At 35.9% G+C, this 16,874-nt stretch overlaps 1 protein-coding gene across 1 annotated transcript in view; it reads left to right on the plus strand.

Annotated features, from left to right (window-relative positions):
• The window catches only part of LOC121861098 (structural maintenance of chromosomes protein 2-like), a 30,506-nt gene extending 13,824 nt beyond the window's left edge, over positions 1-16,682 (plus strand). The window contains exons 3-7 of the mRNA XM_042358660.1: positions 4,694-4,869; positions 5,900-6,018; positions 7,124-7,262; positions 10,075-10,221; positions 16,437-16,682. Of these exons, the coding sequence (XP_042214594.1) occupies positions 4,694-4,869; positions 5,900-6,018; positions 7,124-7,262; positions 10,075-10,221; positions 16,437-16,682 (827 nt within the window). The remainder of the gene's footprint in view (positions 1-4,693; positions 4,870-5,899; positions 6,019-7,123; positions 7,263-10,074; positions 10,222-16,436) is intronic.
• The last annotated feature ends 192 nt before the right edge of the window (positions 16,683-16,874 follow it).

Genomic DNA, 16,874 nt, shown 5'->3' on the forward strand with positions numbered 1-16,874 from the left:
ATTTTTTTTTATTAACTGAAGATATTTGTTTTAGCTCATAAAATTCATACAAATTACCCGGTCAGAATATAATTTACATTGCTTGAATTCTTATAATTTGGTGATCATTTTGAATATAAACAACATATATTTTGCATTAAACATACAATTTTTAGATAAAAATTGTTCTCTAGGTAATTATGTTATCTTTTGTCCAAAATATATGACATTTATATTCAAAATATTCCTGGTCTTACAAGGAATCCAGCAATGTCAATTATATTATCCTAACTTTAATCTGAGGTATTATTTAATACTAAATGTTAAAAACTCTTGAATGGAGGATTGGTGGGGGGTGGGGGGAGGGTTGGGACTGACCGCGCGGTTGGAAGAGGGGGGGAGGCAAGGTGGGGTACTTTGATTGACAGATAGTGTCCTGAAGATTATTTTTTTTTTATTAACTGAAGATATTTGTTTTAGCTCATAAAATTCATACAAATTACCCGGTCAGAATATAATTTACATTGCTGGAATTCTTATAATTTGGTGATCATTTTGAATATAAACATCATATATTTTGCATTAAACATACAAATTTTAGATAAAAATTTTTTCTAGGTAACTATGTTATCTTTTGTGCAAAATATATGACATTTATATTCAAAATATTCCTGGTCTTACAAGGAATCCAGCAATGTCAATTATATTATCCTACCTTTAATCTGAGGTATTATTTAATACTAAATGTTAAAAACTCTGGAAGGGAGGATTGGTGGGGGGTGGGGGGAGGGTTGGGACTGACCGCGCGGTTGGAAGAGGGGGGGAGGCAAGGTGGGGTACTTTGATTGACAGATAGTGTCGTGAAGATTATTTTTTTTTATTATTAACTGAAGATATTTGTTTTAGCTCATAAAATTCATACAAATTACCCGGTCAGAATATAATTTACATTGCTGGAATTCTTATAATTTGGTGATCATTTTGAATATAAACATCATATATTTTGCATTAAACATACAATTTTTAGATAAAATTTTTTCTCTAGGTAACTATGTTATTTTTTGTGCAAAATATATGACATTTATATTCAAAATATTCCTGGTCTTACAAGGAATCCAGCAATGTCAATTGTATTATCCTAACTTTAGTTTGAGGTATTATTTATTAAAATTTAGTGGTTTTCCCCCAAAAATTTCTCAGAGGGAAGAGCTGGCAGTGTAGTGTGAGAGGGGGAGGTAGTTGAGTCCATTATTTGAATGGACATTAACTTGGCGACTGTATTTCTCTATTTCTCTTAAGTATTAATTGTGTGCATGTACCATCATAAAATTAAGATGTTATTTTTACTACAACATAGGTATGTGCCTTCAAAAAGTGGAGTTTGGGGGTTGGGCCGGTTTCTATTGGAATTAATCCCATATGTTCTGTTGTTCACTTAACGCGGATTTCACTTAACACGGGACCCTCTGGGTTCTATTGACCGCGTTAAGTGGGGTACAACTGTATATATATATATATGTATATATATATATATATATATATATATATATATATATATATATATATATATATATATATATATATATATATATATATATATATATATATATATATATATATATACAGATATAGACATAGATATAAATATAGATATAGATATATATTTATATATATATATATATATATATACATATATAGATATAGATATATATATATATATATCCAATCAACACCACAACCCACCAGGATTCGAACCCACGGCCCACAAGCCTATGACTGTGACCGGGGAACGCTAACCGCTGGACCACCAGGATAATAAAAGCAGTCCTAGACTTTGTTATATTTCACACAAAGCCTGTTCAACGAGCTTATGGCGCCGTGAACCTCTAATGGGGACCACCCGTATCACTTAGGTGGTCAGAGTAACGTTTTACCAAATCCGGCTTCGAAACACGAGGATCCATATATATTTCATTAGCCCAATAAAGCACGCGGACTTCTACATACAATCAACACCTCAATCCTGGCGGTTGAGGTGTTGATTATATATATATATATATATATATATATATATATATATATATATATATATATATATATATATATATATATATATATACATATACACTATATATATATATATATATATATATATATATATATATATATATATATATATATATATATATATATATATTGATAAAATCACACGGGAAAAGGGAAACAACGGAGCACCTTAGCTTTCGTCTTTATTCAAGACATCTTCAGAGGCAACTGGATTACATGGATTACATTCATTACTTAGTAATGAAAGCACGTATTGTGAGCTTATGAAAGATCCCCAGGAAAATATTAATAAGTTATCTTATTCCAAAATGAAGATGTTATTGAAAAAGAACCCCGATCTCATCAAACAGCTCTCTCAAATCAATCCCACTTTACCTTATATGTATGGATTGATCAAAACACACAAGCTTAACAATCCATTACGTCCTATCGTGAGTTCTGTGGGTTCTGTTAATTACAATTTATCTAAGTGGCTGGTAAAGATGCTATCCCCTCTTACAGGCCAAATATCTAATTCACATATACACAATAGCAGTGATTTAATTGATAAACTCAAGAAACACAATGAACCTTGCGAATTAATAAGTTTTGATGTAAATTCACTGTTCACTAGAGTACCTGTGAAAGACCTACTTTCATTTCTTAAAGATAAATTACAACTGATAGATTTAACTATTGAACATGATACTTTCCTGAAATTGTTAGTTATGAGTAACTGACAATGTGTTTAGAGCAAATGGGAAGTTCTACAAGCAAATATTTGGCATGAGCATGGGTAATTGTCTTTCTGCTCCTCTAGCCTGTATTTATATGTAGTTTTTTGAGTCTAGATTACTACCCAATATAGTGGACTTTATTCCTCCGTGGTATAGATATGTAGATAATGTTCTTTGTCTTTGGCCTAGAAACAGTGACCCATTGGAATTTTTAGACAAGCTTAATGATATTGTCCCAAGTATCACATTCAAAATTAAAAGAGAAATAAATGGATCCCTTCCATTCCTTGATATGCTGATCATGAGAAATGGCCAAAACTATAAATTTAAGGTATACAGAAAGCCCACACAGGTAGACAGTTTCATTCACTTTTTATCGAATCACCTGGAGTCTACCAAAATGTCAGTTTTTTCTGCTATGTTCTTAAGATGTCTGCGTATTTGTGACTGAATTTATTGACGATGAATTGAAACACATTCGTTCCATTGCACAGAAACTCGGGTACCCTTCTGTGTTTGTTGATCGTTGTTTAAAAAGGGCTAAAAAATCCTTTCATTCCTCTCAAACCAGACAAGTTCCTACACTTAAGAATATTTTGACTCTGCTCTATCGTAATGAATTTGTCCCGTTAGTTCGGTCCCTCAAGCTTCTAAATATTAATGTTGTTTTCAAGTATGACTCAATCATTACCAATATGTTAATAAGGAACAGCCCAAGTTTGAATGTAAATGGAAGTGTTTATTGTATTCCATGTAGCAAATGTAATTGTAATAATATAGGACAGACAGGAAATACACTGCAGCTCAGAATCGAACAACATAAGTATAATATCAGAACAGCATCTGAAAGCAGTGCCTTGTTCGTTCATGTTAGGAATAATAATCACCCCATTGCTTGGGATAAAAAGCTTAGAAGTATTTAAATCATCTTGTGTCACAGAAAGACTTCTGGTTGAAGCTAGTTTGATTAAGGAATTAAAATCAATAAACCTTAGTGATGGTCAGTTCAAAACTGATAATATGTTACATAAATTTATTTGTCAGTGGCCCAAGGTTAAAAATGGTTTGAAAACCTTTGATCTAGATGTATGAAAGTTATTTTGTGGGTCCCTTATTTTTGACCTGACTTGACTAGTCACGTCACCCCCTTCTCTTAAGCTCTTGTACGTGTGTGTTGGTGTGTGGATTAGTGGATGACATCATTATGACCTGACCTCATGTTTTTAAGGTCACCCTGTATATTTAAGCCTCTCTCTGTCCATGTAATCCAGTTGCCTTTGAAGATGTCTTGAATAAAGACGAAAGCTAAGGTGCTCCGTTGTTTCCCTTTTCCCGTGTGATTTTATCAAGATTTATCTTATCCACGTTTTCATTGTGGATTTACATGATATATATATATATATATATATATATATATATATATATATATATATATATATATATATATATATATATATATATATATATATATACTTGTATATATATATATATATATATATACTTGTATATATATACATATATATATATATATATATATATATATATATATATATATATATATATATATATATATATATATATATATATATATATAATATAAAAGTTTGGTGGCACCATCTACATCTTATATTGTGTGACCTCTGACCTGAAGATTTTGTTGGTCGTCAGAATTGTTGTTTTAGTATATTGTATATAATTGTTTTAAAGTGTGGTGATAGCCCTTCGCAGTTGTTTACAGTCAATTATAAAGTCCGATAACCTCTCCCCTTGAATCACAAGATTCAGACTCATGAATCCGAAGCATTTATGGACAACAATGTATCAGGCTACTTCTTTGGGTTCATGAGTCTGAATCTTGGAGTTCGTGGTTCTGGAAAAGAGGCGAACGGAACTTTAGTGGCCGACTGTTCTCTAGTGATACTTCCCAACAGACACCAAGGCCAGCATCACAGAGGCCAAGACCATGACAAAACAAGCTGAAATGAAACTAAAACACAGTAAAGAAGAACTGAAGAAGAAAGAACAAGAAATGAAATGTACTTCTGCAGAATACACAAAGGACAAATCTTTCCTGGATAGGATGGAGAAGGAAGTTAAAAATCTTGAGGTAAGTTCAAGAAAAAGTAGACCAACTCTGATAACTTATATATATAGGAACAACACTGGTCAGGAATGAATGAAATAATATAATGATGGGATGTGTAAATCAAAGACGAAACTTTTTAAAGATTATGTAAGATAATAAAAACTTGAACTAATTGAAAGGTGTTGAGGAGAGAGATAAAGTGACTCAGATGGTTGGATGTACAGTACATTGATGAACTTGATCCTTCAGTACAATATATAAAGATGCTTTATATCTTCTGTATCTCAATAGACTTTTTTTTTATTATATATATTATAACCTATGGAGCCTCCTTTGTAACTTAAAATATAGAAGTCACTGCCAGTGTCCAGGAGGCAGATAGTGCTTCACAACAGGGTACATTTTCCATAGAGTCGGTGTTTGCTGCAGGTAATGATACTCTGCGTCTATGAACTTGGTGACTCAGGCTCGTCACTTACTAAATCTTCATGGCCTGGACCAGTTACCATTGACAATAGTGGCTGGGACTTAATTGTTTGATAAGTCATTCCTTCACATTGCAGCTGTCACCCTTAAGTCTGTCATGAGGAATGAGAAATCCTGTCCTTACAATGGTGGATGAGATAACACATTTTGGTATACACATGCCAAAACTCTACCTGGGCTAAGTGTGACTGGAGGTAATCCAGAGATCAGGTAACTCCGTGACAATCGTTGCTCAAAAGTGAAAGGATAACGGTCACAATTTGTCTTAAGACGTCGGGGGTAACAAGTCACGACACTGTACAGGTCTTTTGTTACACTGCTCTTGTTGTGTCTCATCTGAGAGTCATAAACAATGTTTGCACTAATACACCCTCACTCCACTCACCAGCGTATCTAAGTAAAAGTTTTTGTCATGCTAAAAGTTAGGACTAGTCGATGTGTTTTATGTCATAAAATAATATTTATTAGGTGTAATACTTATAGTAAATATTTAGGTTTATAATGTCAATGACTGTTGGTTCCTGCCAGCCAGTCTTAGAGAACTCCAGTGATATTTGTGTTTCAGACTCAACTGGGGAAGCTGGACTATGATGACAGTAAAGTGGAGGAGCTGGAGGGGGAGCGTCGCCTTCTCAACAACCAGATTATGAACCTACAAGAGAAAGTAGAACATCTGGAGTCCAGGTACAAGTTGGACCCACCCCAACCTATTTCTAAGTCTGTCTCCCACTGTCTCTATCTGTCTGTATATGTCACTGTCTCTCTGCCAACACCTCTCTTACAGACATAACAGGTTTATTTTCTACTACCCACCATGGGTCCCTCATCCATACCACTATTCAATACTTTTGTTTTTGTCACATTCACCCAGAAACCCTGTGATACCATTCCATCCTTCCATTTCTTAAATTTCTCCACTGCCTCATCAATACTATCTGCTTCAACACTAACTCATCAGCAAACAACAACTCCCATGGCAGACTAGTCTTTTAAGTCCCATGAGAGTGCCTCCAGCACCATGATAAATAGAAGGAGACCCAAGACATACCCCTGATGGAGTCCTACTTTCACCACAGATTCCTCACTTTCCTCGCCATTTATTCTCACAACAGTTATTTGAGCCTTCATATAATATCAAGACCACTTGAACAAGACACTCAACTCTGAGCTTTTGCATTGCCCGCTGCACTACCTCATATGGTATGCTGTGTGATGTCTTCTCTCTAATTTAAATGCAAAATTCAGCTTCTCTCCTTTTGTTGATATTTTTGTTGTTGTTGCCTGGCCATAAATATTGTCTCTGTTGCCCCCATACCAGGCCTGAACCCAAACTTCAATCAATTTTGTCCACTCTCTGTTATCAGTTTCTTGGTCACTCTTTTCGTAGCTTTAATAACCTAATCTAACAGCTTGAGGTCCCTGTAGTTCCCACATTCAAGTGCATCACCTTTACCCCTAGATGTACTCACGATCACATTCTTCCACCATTTAACCAGAACAATACATTATATTAATCAATTTGGTCACCATCAACTGGATGTAAAAGTTCATTTCAGTGTGTTGTCCTGGCAACTGTCTGTATGTAACATACATAGTGCTGGTGTTTTAAGACTCATATGACTTTCACTTGGCATCTGCATATCAGCCATGGCATAAACTTTTATTGTCATCAGGTAACCACAACTAACCCAAGCAAGTCTGCAAAATGGACATAAAGCAATGATGATGATGTATACATACAGTAATTTGTTAATATGAACATATGATAAGATCATTGTTTAATTTTCAGGTATCCCCAGTTATGCTTCAACTACAAAGACCCAGAGAAAAATTTTAATCACTCATTAGTAAAGGGGCTGGTGTGTAAGCTTGTGAAGTTGAGGGACCCTACCACAGCCACTGCTTTGGAGGTTACAGCTGGGGGGAAGGTGAGTACAGTACATTACAGTAATGGTTTTGACATGACAGTTTGGGTATACAGCACCACCTTGCTTAGTGCTTCAATAGCTGTCCTGATAAAAATGTGTCACTATGTAGTAATTCCAATAATTTATTGTATTTGTTAGAGTTGAGAGGAGAACTGTAAGAGTGAAGCATATTAGAGGATCTGGTTGGTAAGTGAGGAAAATAAGAGTTGACAGTATCATGTGTGCCTTTGTGAATGAGGAAAAGTTAAGTGTGGAGTGTAGTAGGAGCCAGCACAAAGAGGAGGTGGCTCTGGTCCACTTGTCTGACTGTGAATCTGTAAACTTCCAGAAAGAGAGTAACACAAAACTTAGGTGTACAGTACTGCAGGAGACAGGATGAGGCAAGATGTATGGAAGATGTTAACAATGGAAAATCTTAGAAGATACTCTAGGATGAGTTTATCAAGCTTATTGTCACATTTGGGACTGAGTGAGTGATAGATAACAATTGAAGGTATACAGTAATGTAACGGAGTACAGTATAGGGGTTCATTGGCCAAGTGTTTACACCTTGCTGCCTGTCCAGAGAGTTGGTAGTTAATGCCCAGGTCAACCGCCCCCCCCCCCCCACACACACACACACACACACAAAACTACAACTGGGTACCTAACTATAGTAACTATAGTTAGCAAAATACAGGCAGTCAAGTGCAGTGCTGACCTCGCTACCACCAAACAGTTTACTAAAGGCTGTATGGTGTGCTGTACTGTACCTTATAGGTAGCCCTCCACACGTGTAACATCAGTGAACGACCCTGCCGGTCTCGTATTGGCCCCTTTCGTCACCAATGAAGGTGACATCCTTATTAACTCATCATTGTATCATAGCTGGATGATCATCATACTCGATTTCGAGTGACAGCAAAGTAGTAACTAGTAATAGGCCACAGGCCAAAGAAACCTATTGTCACTTTCAGCTGAACTTTAATTTGTTAGTAGTGCTTTACCTGTGTATTAGGTGATTTGAAAACAAATATAAAGAAAAGAAGCCTACTCTATTATAATGTATGAGTGTTTTTCTATAGTACAATTAGGAGAGTAAATTGTAAGAAGCATGAACACGAATGGTGAAAATATAAGTGGCAAATGTGTGTAGACAGTACAGTAATCTGATTATAGTAGGTACAGGTGTGTGTGGGAGGGAGAGAGAGAGAGAGAGACCTATGAATAAATATTGTCAATTTTATGTGAAATAGTATGAGGCCAGGCTTGTGAAAAGATGTCGGAGTACAGCAAAGAGAGAGCTGTAAAGAGGAAGATATGAAAGACTGTTTACATGTTAAAATGTGGATTCTACAATATTAGTTACTAGACTCCAAGCAAGAGAGGTAATGGTGTGTGGTTTTGTCTTATGGTCTTGTTATGATGTGAACGATGAAGTGGAGGAGTTCTTAGAGTGAGTTAGATGAAGGAACTGCAAATGTAAACATAAAGGAGAGAGTGTTGGGAGAGGAGACCTAGCTGGGTGGATGAGTGGATGTTCTGGAGCATCGTGGGTTGTGTGCATCAGTGGGCTTGTGTGTGACAAACAGTTACTGTATTATGAATTCAAACATCTACGGGACCAGTCCTCAAATATACGTTGTAGACATAAAGATGACTGGGTAGAGAGCAGTGATATAGTTGAGACTGTGACCACAAATGTGGTTGTACATAATTTTAGCCTTTATTGATCACTGGAAAGTTAGTGTGCTCCCCCCCCCCCTCCGATAATTTGAGGGTGGTAAAAACTTCAGGCTGTTAACCCTTTCACTGCAACAATTTGTTTATTTGCCCCGGCAGTGCACCAGGATAAACAAAATTAATAAAATATAAGTTGCTTTGACACTGAATTATTAGGGTTCACAGTCCTGGTGAAGAAGAAAATGTTCAACTCAGCTGGATATAGTGTTAAAACTCAGCTGGATATAGTGTTAAACCGTAGGCTCCGGGCGACTTTCCAGAACGCTCGCCTATTCTCGCCACTGTTTAAATGCCCAGCGCAGGTTATCAGGTTCCCGTGTGACTATTTTACCTGTCACACCACACACTCGGCCACAGGGAAGCTTCCTACTTTTTTTGTTTCATTTTCATTGTTTGTCTATTTTATCATGTTGTATCAAAGTAATATTGCAAAAAGTAGTGTAGTTGTATTGTAGGGTAGTATTACTGGAAAACTATGCTATGATTATGTTATAAATGTATTTATTTGTGGAATTATTATTATTTTATACATTACTTGCTCTACCAAACACAAAGACAGCCAGGCAGACTGGCGACTGACTGGTGATTGTTGTCAAGCACTTTTTATGAAAAATAATGCAAATTAAATATTCTAAATTAATTATTTATAGCAAATAAGTATTAAGATCAGTAAATACATACATTATTGGCCACTTTGGACACAAAGGCGAGCTAAAAATAGTTGCTAAGTGCTGAGGACCAAGAGTGTCAGCTGTCAAACCAACACTCTCCTTATCTACCCCCCTCCTCCCTCCCCCTGTGTGGCCAGGGAAGTTTCTAGAGGGTCAATATATATTTTTTCTACTTATTTTTTTATTGTTTTATCATTTTCAAAGGTTAAAAATTATTTTTGGCAAAGTTGATTTTTCTCGATTTACCCCGGCAAGGGGGGGGGGGGGTACTGCCACCAGCACCCTAACCCAGGGCTTAAGGGTTAACTGGTCTGTTTAGAAAAGTCTATACTGTAATTATAAATGCTTTAGGGAATGAACTTTTGGTTGTTCAATGAGGTTGACACTTAATAGTGACTGACTATGTGCACTTTTTACAGCTATATAATGTTATTGTGGACTCTGAGGTAACTGGCAAGAAGCTGCTGCAGAATGGACAGTTACAGAGAAGAGTTACCATCATTCCTCTCAACAAGATCACAGGACGGTCTATTGATGCCCACATAGTCAAACAAGCCGAGAATTTGGTAAGGGATGTTGGCTTTATCAGTACAGGTATCCCCTAATTTACATAAGTGTTCCATTCCAGAAAACTTTTTGTAAATAATGCTTTTAGTAATTTTATTGGTTGGGGGCATGATAGTTCATTGACAGGATGCAATATTCAAAGAAAAACACATTTACATAACTCTTCATCAAGTTACACCAGAGAGGTATTAAGGTAACATAAGAATGGAGGAAACTGCAGTGGGCCTATTGGCCCATACTGGGCAGTCCCATTTACACTCAACCCCTATTGCTCATATATCTATCCAAACTATATTTGAAGCTATCCAGCTATCCAGTTAATGATGATGTTTGGTAACTTGCTCCACTCATCCACCACTTTATTTCCAAACCAATGTTTACCTATCTTGCGCTTAAATCTAAATTTGTCTAATTTAAAACCATTTTTATGAGTTCACTCCTGGTTGGATAGTTTGACTATCTTTGTTATATCACCTTTGTTTAGCCCTGACTTCCATTTATACACCTCGATCTTATCGCCCCTCACTCTACGTCTCTCGAGGGAGTGCAGATTTAGATGTTTTAACCTGTCTCTGTACTCAAGGTTCCTAATGTCCAGGTTTAGTCTTGTCTTTCTCCTCTGAATTCTTTTTAGGGATTCTATATCCATTCTGTAGTACGGTGACCAGAACCGAACTGCGTAAACCAAGTAAGGTCTTACAAGCGCAAAATATAGTTTTAGGATGACCTCCCTAGTCTTGTAACTAACACTCCTTTGTATGAACCCAAGTACTTTGTCAGCCTTGTTTCGAGCAAATACACATTGTTTACTAGGTTTAAGATTCCTACTTATCATGACTTCTAAATCTTTCTCACATTCGGTTTTCTCTATAACATCGTTGTTCATCTGGTATCTGGTTTCTCTGTTTACATCTCCTAGACTAAGTACTTTACATTTGTCCACATTAAATATCATCTGCCATTTTTCAGACCATTTGAAAAATTTCTTTAGATCTTCCTATAGTTTTGCGGAGTCCTCGTCAGATTTAATTACATGTCCCATTTTAATGTCATCAGCAAATTTATTTATGTTGCTGTCTATGCTGATATCTATGTCGTTTATGTATATCATAAATAATAATGGCCCAAGTACTGAGCCTTGGGGTACTCCACTAGTGACTACTCCAATCAGATTTCAATCAGATTTAGTGCCGTTAATGCTTTCTCGCTGTTTTCTGTCCTGTAACCAAGCCCTAATCCATTTTAGAATATCTCCTCCAATACCATGAGCCTCCACGTTTCTTCTTAGTCCTTTGTGAGGGACTCTGTTGAAGGCTTTGCTAAAGTAAAGATATATCACATCATAGTCATGCCTGTCGTCCACTGATTCGAAAACAGCTGAAAAGAATGTTAATAGATTAGTTAGACATGAACACCCGCTTGTGAAGCCATGTTGGGAATCATTGATCAACTTATGCTTCTCCAGGTGATTTTGAATAGAGTTTGAAATTATTGCTTCCAGTCATTTGCCTACAATTGATGTTAAACAGTAGTTAGAGGATAGTGATGTATCTCCCTTCTTGAAAATCGGTATTACATTCGCTATCATCCTGAAAATCGGTATTACATTTGCTATCATCCAGGATTCTGGTACTACACCCGTTTTTAATGACATGTTAACCAAATTTGCTTAGGGCAAATATCTCTAAAGGACCTGGTCACTTATTAGGCTTTAGCTTGTGTTACTGCTCTCTCGCTTAATCTACTTTCTTCACTATCTCTGTATATAGTCGGTGCCTTAGGTATCATGTCTAAGTTTTCGGTGGTGAAAACTGTTGAAAAATATCTATTCAAATTAATGCTCATTTCTCCGTCATTATCAGTTAGCTCGCCGGTATCTGACTGTATTGGTTGAATATTTTCTCGTGTTTTAGTTATATGCATTTGAAAAAATCCCTTGGGGTTTGACTTTGCCTCCCTTGCTACCTTCAGTTCATTATTCCTCTTTGTTTTTCTTATCTCGGTCTTCACCCTACTGGCCAATACTTTATAATAATCTCGGAGGTAAACTTCACCACGATTTATTCTCTTACCTATAGTCTTCCTTTGTCCAATAATATTCTTTAAATAATTTTTTATCCATTTAGGGTCATTGTTGTTTGATCTGAGTTTTCTGTATGGTATGTTCTGCCTTTGTGCATTAACTCTTTAGGTGCGTAATTAAATTTCGCGCCGGTTCCTGAAAAGTGTCAATTATCCTGCCAAAAATGAATTTCATATAATCACATTTTCTATATGTTTTTCCTAGAGAACTTTTAGTATATTTTCCAAATCTGGAACAAAAATTCACATATGTGCAAATTTTAGAGAAAAAATGACATTTATACCCAAAAATGCAGGAAATTGGTATAAATCAATGTCTGGTATATGCCAAATAAATTTAATCAATTTGGTTACTAAACAGCAAATTTAGATATGTATTACATATTCAGATAATATCAAACAAAATAGTACAAAAATAAGCTATATTGCATTCAGGAAATACTCCTATACCTCAATACATAATATGTCCGCATGTCGTCTCATTTGGGGAAGTTTTTTCAAGGCCGTGGGATATCCCCGCTTGTCGCATTTAATTAATATAATATTTTGGGCGGGTTTACCCGCATGTCGCATCCAAAGGGTTAAGTAACTCATTATTTAAATTGTAGTGGAACTTGTCAACCTCAGATCTCATGATCAGGTCTTCCTCAACTGTCATATTTTGTTAAGTTATCGTTGTTAGGTCACCAGGTAAAGTGAGGTCGTCCTCTGTGGGAACCTTATGTGAGGTCATGTAATTCACCCCCAAATGTGATACCCCATCTCTCAGCTGCCTTTTCAAAGTGTCAAAGTTTGCCCTTCTGAAATCCGGGACATTAATGGAGTTTTTCTTGCGACTGCCATTAAATTCTAATTTGAATCTTCTTTGTGATCGCTGTTAGCAAGTTCGTTCCCTACCTTGACATTACTAACGAGGTTTTCTCTGTTTGACAGAAATAAATCGAGTATATTATTACCCCGGGTGGGTTTGGCTATATGTTGGCTTGGGAAACAGTCCTGAACTGTTTCAAGAAAATCCTCTGATTCTGAGTTACCCATAAGTTCGGTCCAATCTGTTTGACTTAAGTTAAAGTTGCCAACTATACAGACTTTGCTATGTCTGAATGCCCTGCATATTTCATTCAAATAAGTTGCTCAATAACCTTATTGAGATTAAGAAGGCAATATATTAGTCATATGATTAATTGTCCCTCTCATCGGTTAATTCTATCCAAATTTTTTCTCACTTTAGTTCAGTTTTTATTTCCTTATTTATTTCACACTTCAGTTTATCCCTGATATAGATTGCTACTAGTAGTTTGATAGTTGTTCACATGGGCAGCCAACAATCAGTATATGTAAAGAAATTATACAATTCTTTGTGTTACAGTTTTTAGTCCTGCCACTGAAGATGACCTGTTGTTGAATATACAGTAGAATGTCGATTTAATGAGAATCGATTTAAGATTATTGACTTAAAGCGACACCCACAATTAAGGACAATGTTTCAATTTAAAGCGAATCTCCTATTTTGCGTGAGTCAATCTGGCGCATTATATTTAAAATTTTGCGCCTAATGTTTCTCTAGTCACTTCTGTGACATTTTATAAGCAAAAAACATAAACTCAAACTAAAGGGCATAAATAAACAAATAAATACTTCACTAGACCTTTGGCAGTGCAACTGTCAAACATGTCACTGTCAGCCCCCCTCCCCCACCCAATCTTCCCAGCCAGGGTTTAGTGTTTTTGGCTTACAGTTTTTATCTTACGTATATAATATCACAGACTAAAGTTAGGAGAATATAATTTGTATTACTGGAATCCTTGCAAAACAGTGAATAATTTGAATATAAACATCATATATTTTGCACAAGAGATAAAATATTTTGCTCTTTGTATGTCTAATGCAAGCTGTAGCATGTTTATATTCAAATTAATCACTATCTTATAAGAATTCCAGCAATGTTAATTATATTCTCCCTTATCAGTTCAGTGACATTTTATGAGAGAAAAACTTAGTCACTCATAAGGATAGATAAATAAATAAGCACTAGACCTTGGCATCAACTGTCAAACATATCACCTCACCTCACCTTCCCCCCCCCTAATCTTCCCAGCTAGTAAACAGACCATTTCACATCCCATAATTATAGCTGTGTTGATTTATGAGTGTTTGTTTCAACATAATACTACAAAAAACAATGTTTTGTTTATTCTAGGAGATGGGCTGAGGTGCATCTGGGTAGACTGTCAGTCTTTTTAGTATTTTGTGTTTCTCTCAAGTACCAAACTAAATTATCCCATTGAAAGAACACTTCAATCTAGCGCGAATTTGGTATAAAGCAACCTTTCTTGGAACATATCTTGCGTTAAATCGACGTTCTACTGTACATGGTTAATACTTGCAGTTCTCACTATGTACACCAGCTGGTATACCACTGCTGTATGGCTCACTCAACCTTATATGGTGATAAGTGTCTTTTCACCTGATTACATTATTTTTATTATTATGATTAATATTAGTAGTAGTAGTATAGGTGGGGACACATGACATCCTCCATCCCATTCCTTGTTGGTTGATGACATGTAAGTCATAAATAGAAGTTTGAAATAAGGAAATTCCATGTTGGAACTGAGGAGAAGAAATTAGTTAGGTATAGTAGTTTCCCATTCTCTTCTCTTGGTAGGAATAGAATTGAGGAGAATGAAGGGCAGGAATATCACTATCCTTATATGATATAGTAGAACGTCGGTTTAAAGCGATTCAATTTAAGATTATTGATTTAAAGCAACACCCACAATTTAAGGACAATGTTTTAATTTAAAGCGAATCTTTCCTATTTTGCGTGAGTCAATCTGGCTCATAATATTTTAAAATTCACGCCTAATGTTTCTCTGGGCACTCTACATTGTTCTAAGGGCAAAGCTGTACTGTACATGTACTCAAAATAATGTACTAAATGATAACTTAAACTTTTGTCTAGTGCAAACTATAGCATGATTATATTCAAATTTATCACTATTTTATAAGAATTTCAGTAATGTAAATTATATTCTCCTCGGTCACTTCTGTGACTTTTGTAAACAAAAACAAAAACTCAATTTAAAGGACATAAATAAACAAATAAATACTTCACTAGACCTTGGCGCTAACTGTCACACATGTCACTGTCACCTCCCCCCCTCCCACACCTTCCTAGCCAGGGTTTGGTGTTTTAGGCTTACAATTTTTATCTTATATAATATCACAGACTAAAGTTAGGAGAATATAATTTGTATTGCTGGAATCCTTGCAAGACAGCGAATAATTTGAATATAAACGTCATATATTTTGCACAAGAGATAAAAATTTAGCCCTTTGTAATAAAATTAATTAGAACATGTCAGTTCAATGACATTTTATAAGAGAAAAACTTAGTCACTCTTAAGGAGAGATAAATAAATAAGCATTAGACTTTGGCATCAACTGTCAAACATATCACCTCACCTTCACCCCCCCCCCCCATCTTCCCATCAGCTGATCACTAGTAAACAGACCATTTCACGTCCCATAATTTTAGCTGTGTTGGTTTATGAATGTTTGTTTTAACATAATACGACAAAAACAATGTTTTGTTTATTCTAGGAGATGGGCTGAGGTGCATCTGGGTAGACTGTCAGTCTTTTTAGTATTTTGTGTTTCTCTCATGTACCGAACTAAATTATCCCATTGAAACAACAATTCGATTTAGTGCAAATTCAGTTTAAAGCGACCTCTCTTGGAACGTATCTCGTGTTATATCGATGTTCTCCTGTATAAGGGACTCAAAACACATGTTTGGCAACCACTGAACTGAAGTCTTGTTGGTCCTTGAAGCAGCCACCAAATTGGAAGTGATTCATATCTGTAATTGAACCATTATCCAACATTGTTCATCTGGATAATGTTTCCTATGTGGGTTCTCTGGATAAGGAAGGCTCCTTTGGGTAACCATTTAGCTGTATGGATCTCTCACATCACCAGGTTCTTCTCTTAGGTCAGAAAGTGCTGTCTCATACATAAATCATTCATATATTGTTGATTATTTTAATATTGGTTTTGTATTTTTGTTCCATGTGTTTTCTTTTAAATTTATTGTCCTTTATTTCAAGCTTTTCTTTTATGGTTTCAGGTAGGCAAGGAGAATGTGCAGACTGCGCTGTCTCTTGTGTGCTATGATCATGACCTGCACAAGGCCATGGAATGGGTGTTTGGCTCCTCCTTCATCTGCCATGACATGGATGTGGCTAAACAGGTCACCTTCAACAAGAACATTATGAGGAAGTCTGTAACACTAGATGGTGATGTGTTTGATCCAGCTGGTACCCTGACAGGTGGTAAGTCAACTATTATTGAAACACTCCTTCCTGCTCATTGAAACACTACTATAAGTATCCTTTCTGCTCCTTGAAACACTCTCCTTCATGCTCCTTGAAACACTCTCCTTCCTGCTCCTTGAAACACTACTATGAGTATCCTTCCTGCTCCTTGAAACACTACTATAAGTATCCTTCCTACTCCTTGAAACACTACTATGAGTATCCTTCCTGCTCCTTGAAACACTACTATA

Source organism: Homarus americanus, unplaced genomic scaffold, assembly GCF_018991925.1.
Source record: "Homarus americanus isolate GMGI-L3 unplaced genomic scaffold, GMGI_Hamer_2.0 scaffold52806, whole genome shotgun sequence".
Classification (NCBI taxonomy): Eukaryota; Metazoa; Arthropoda; class Malacostraca; order Decapoda; family Nephropidae; genus Homarus; species Homarus americanus.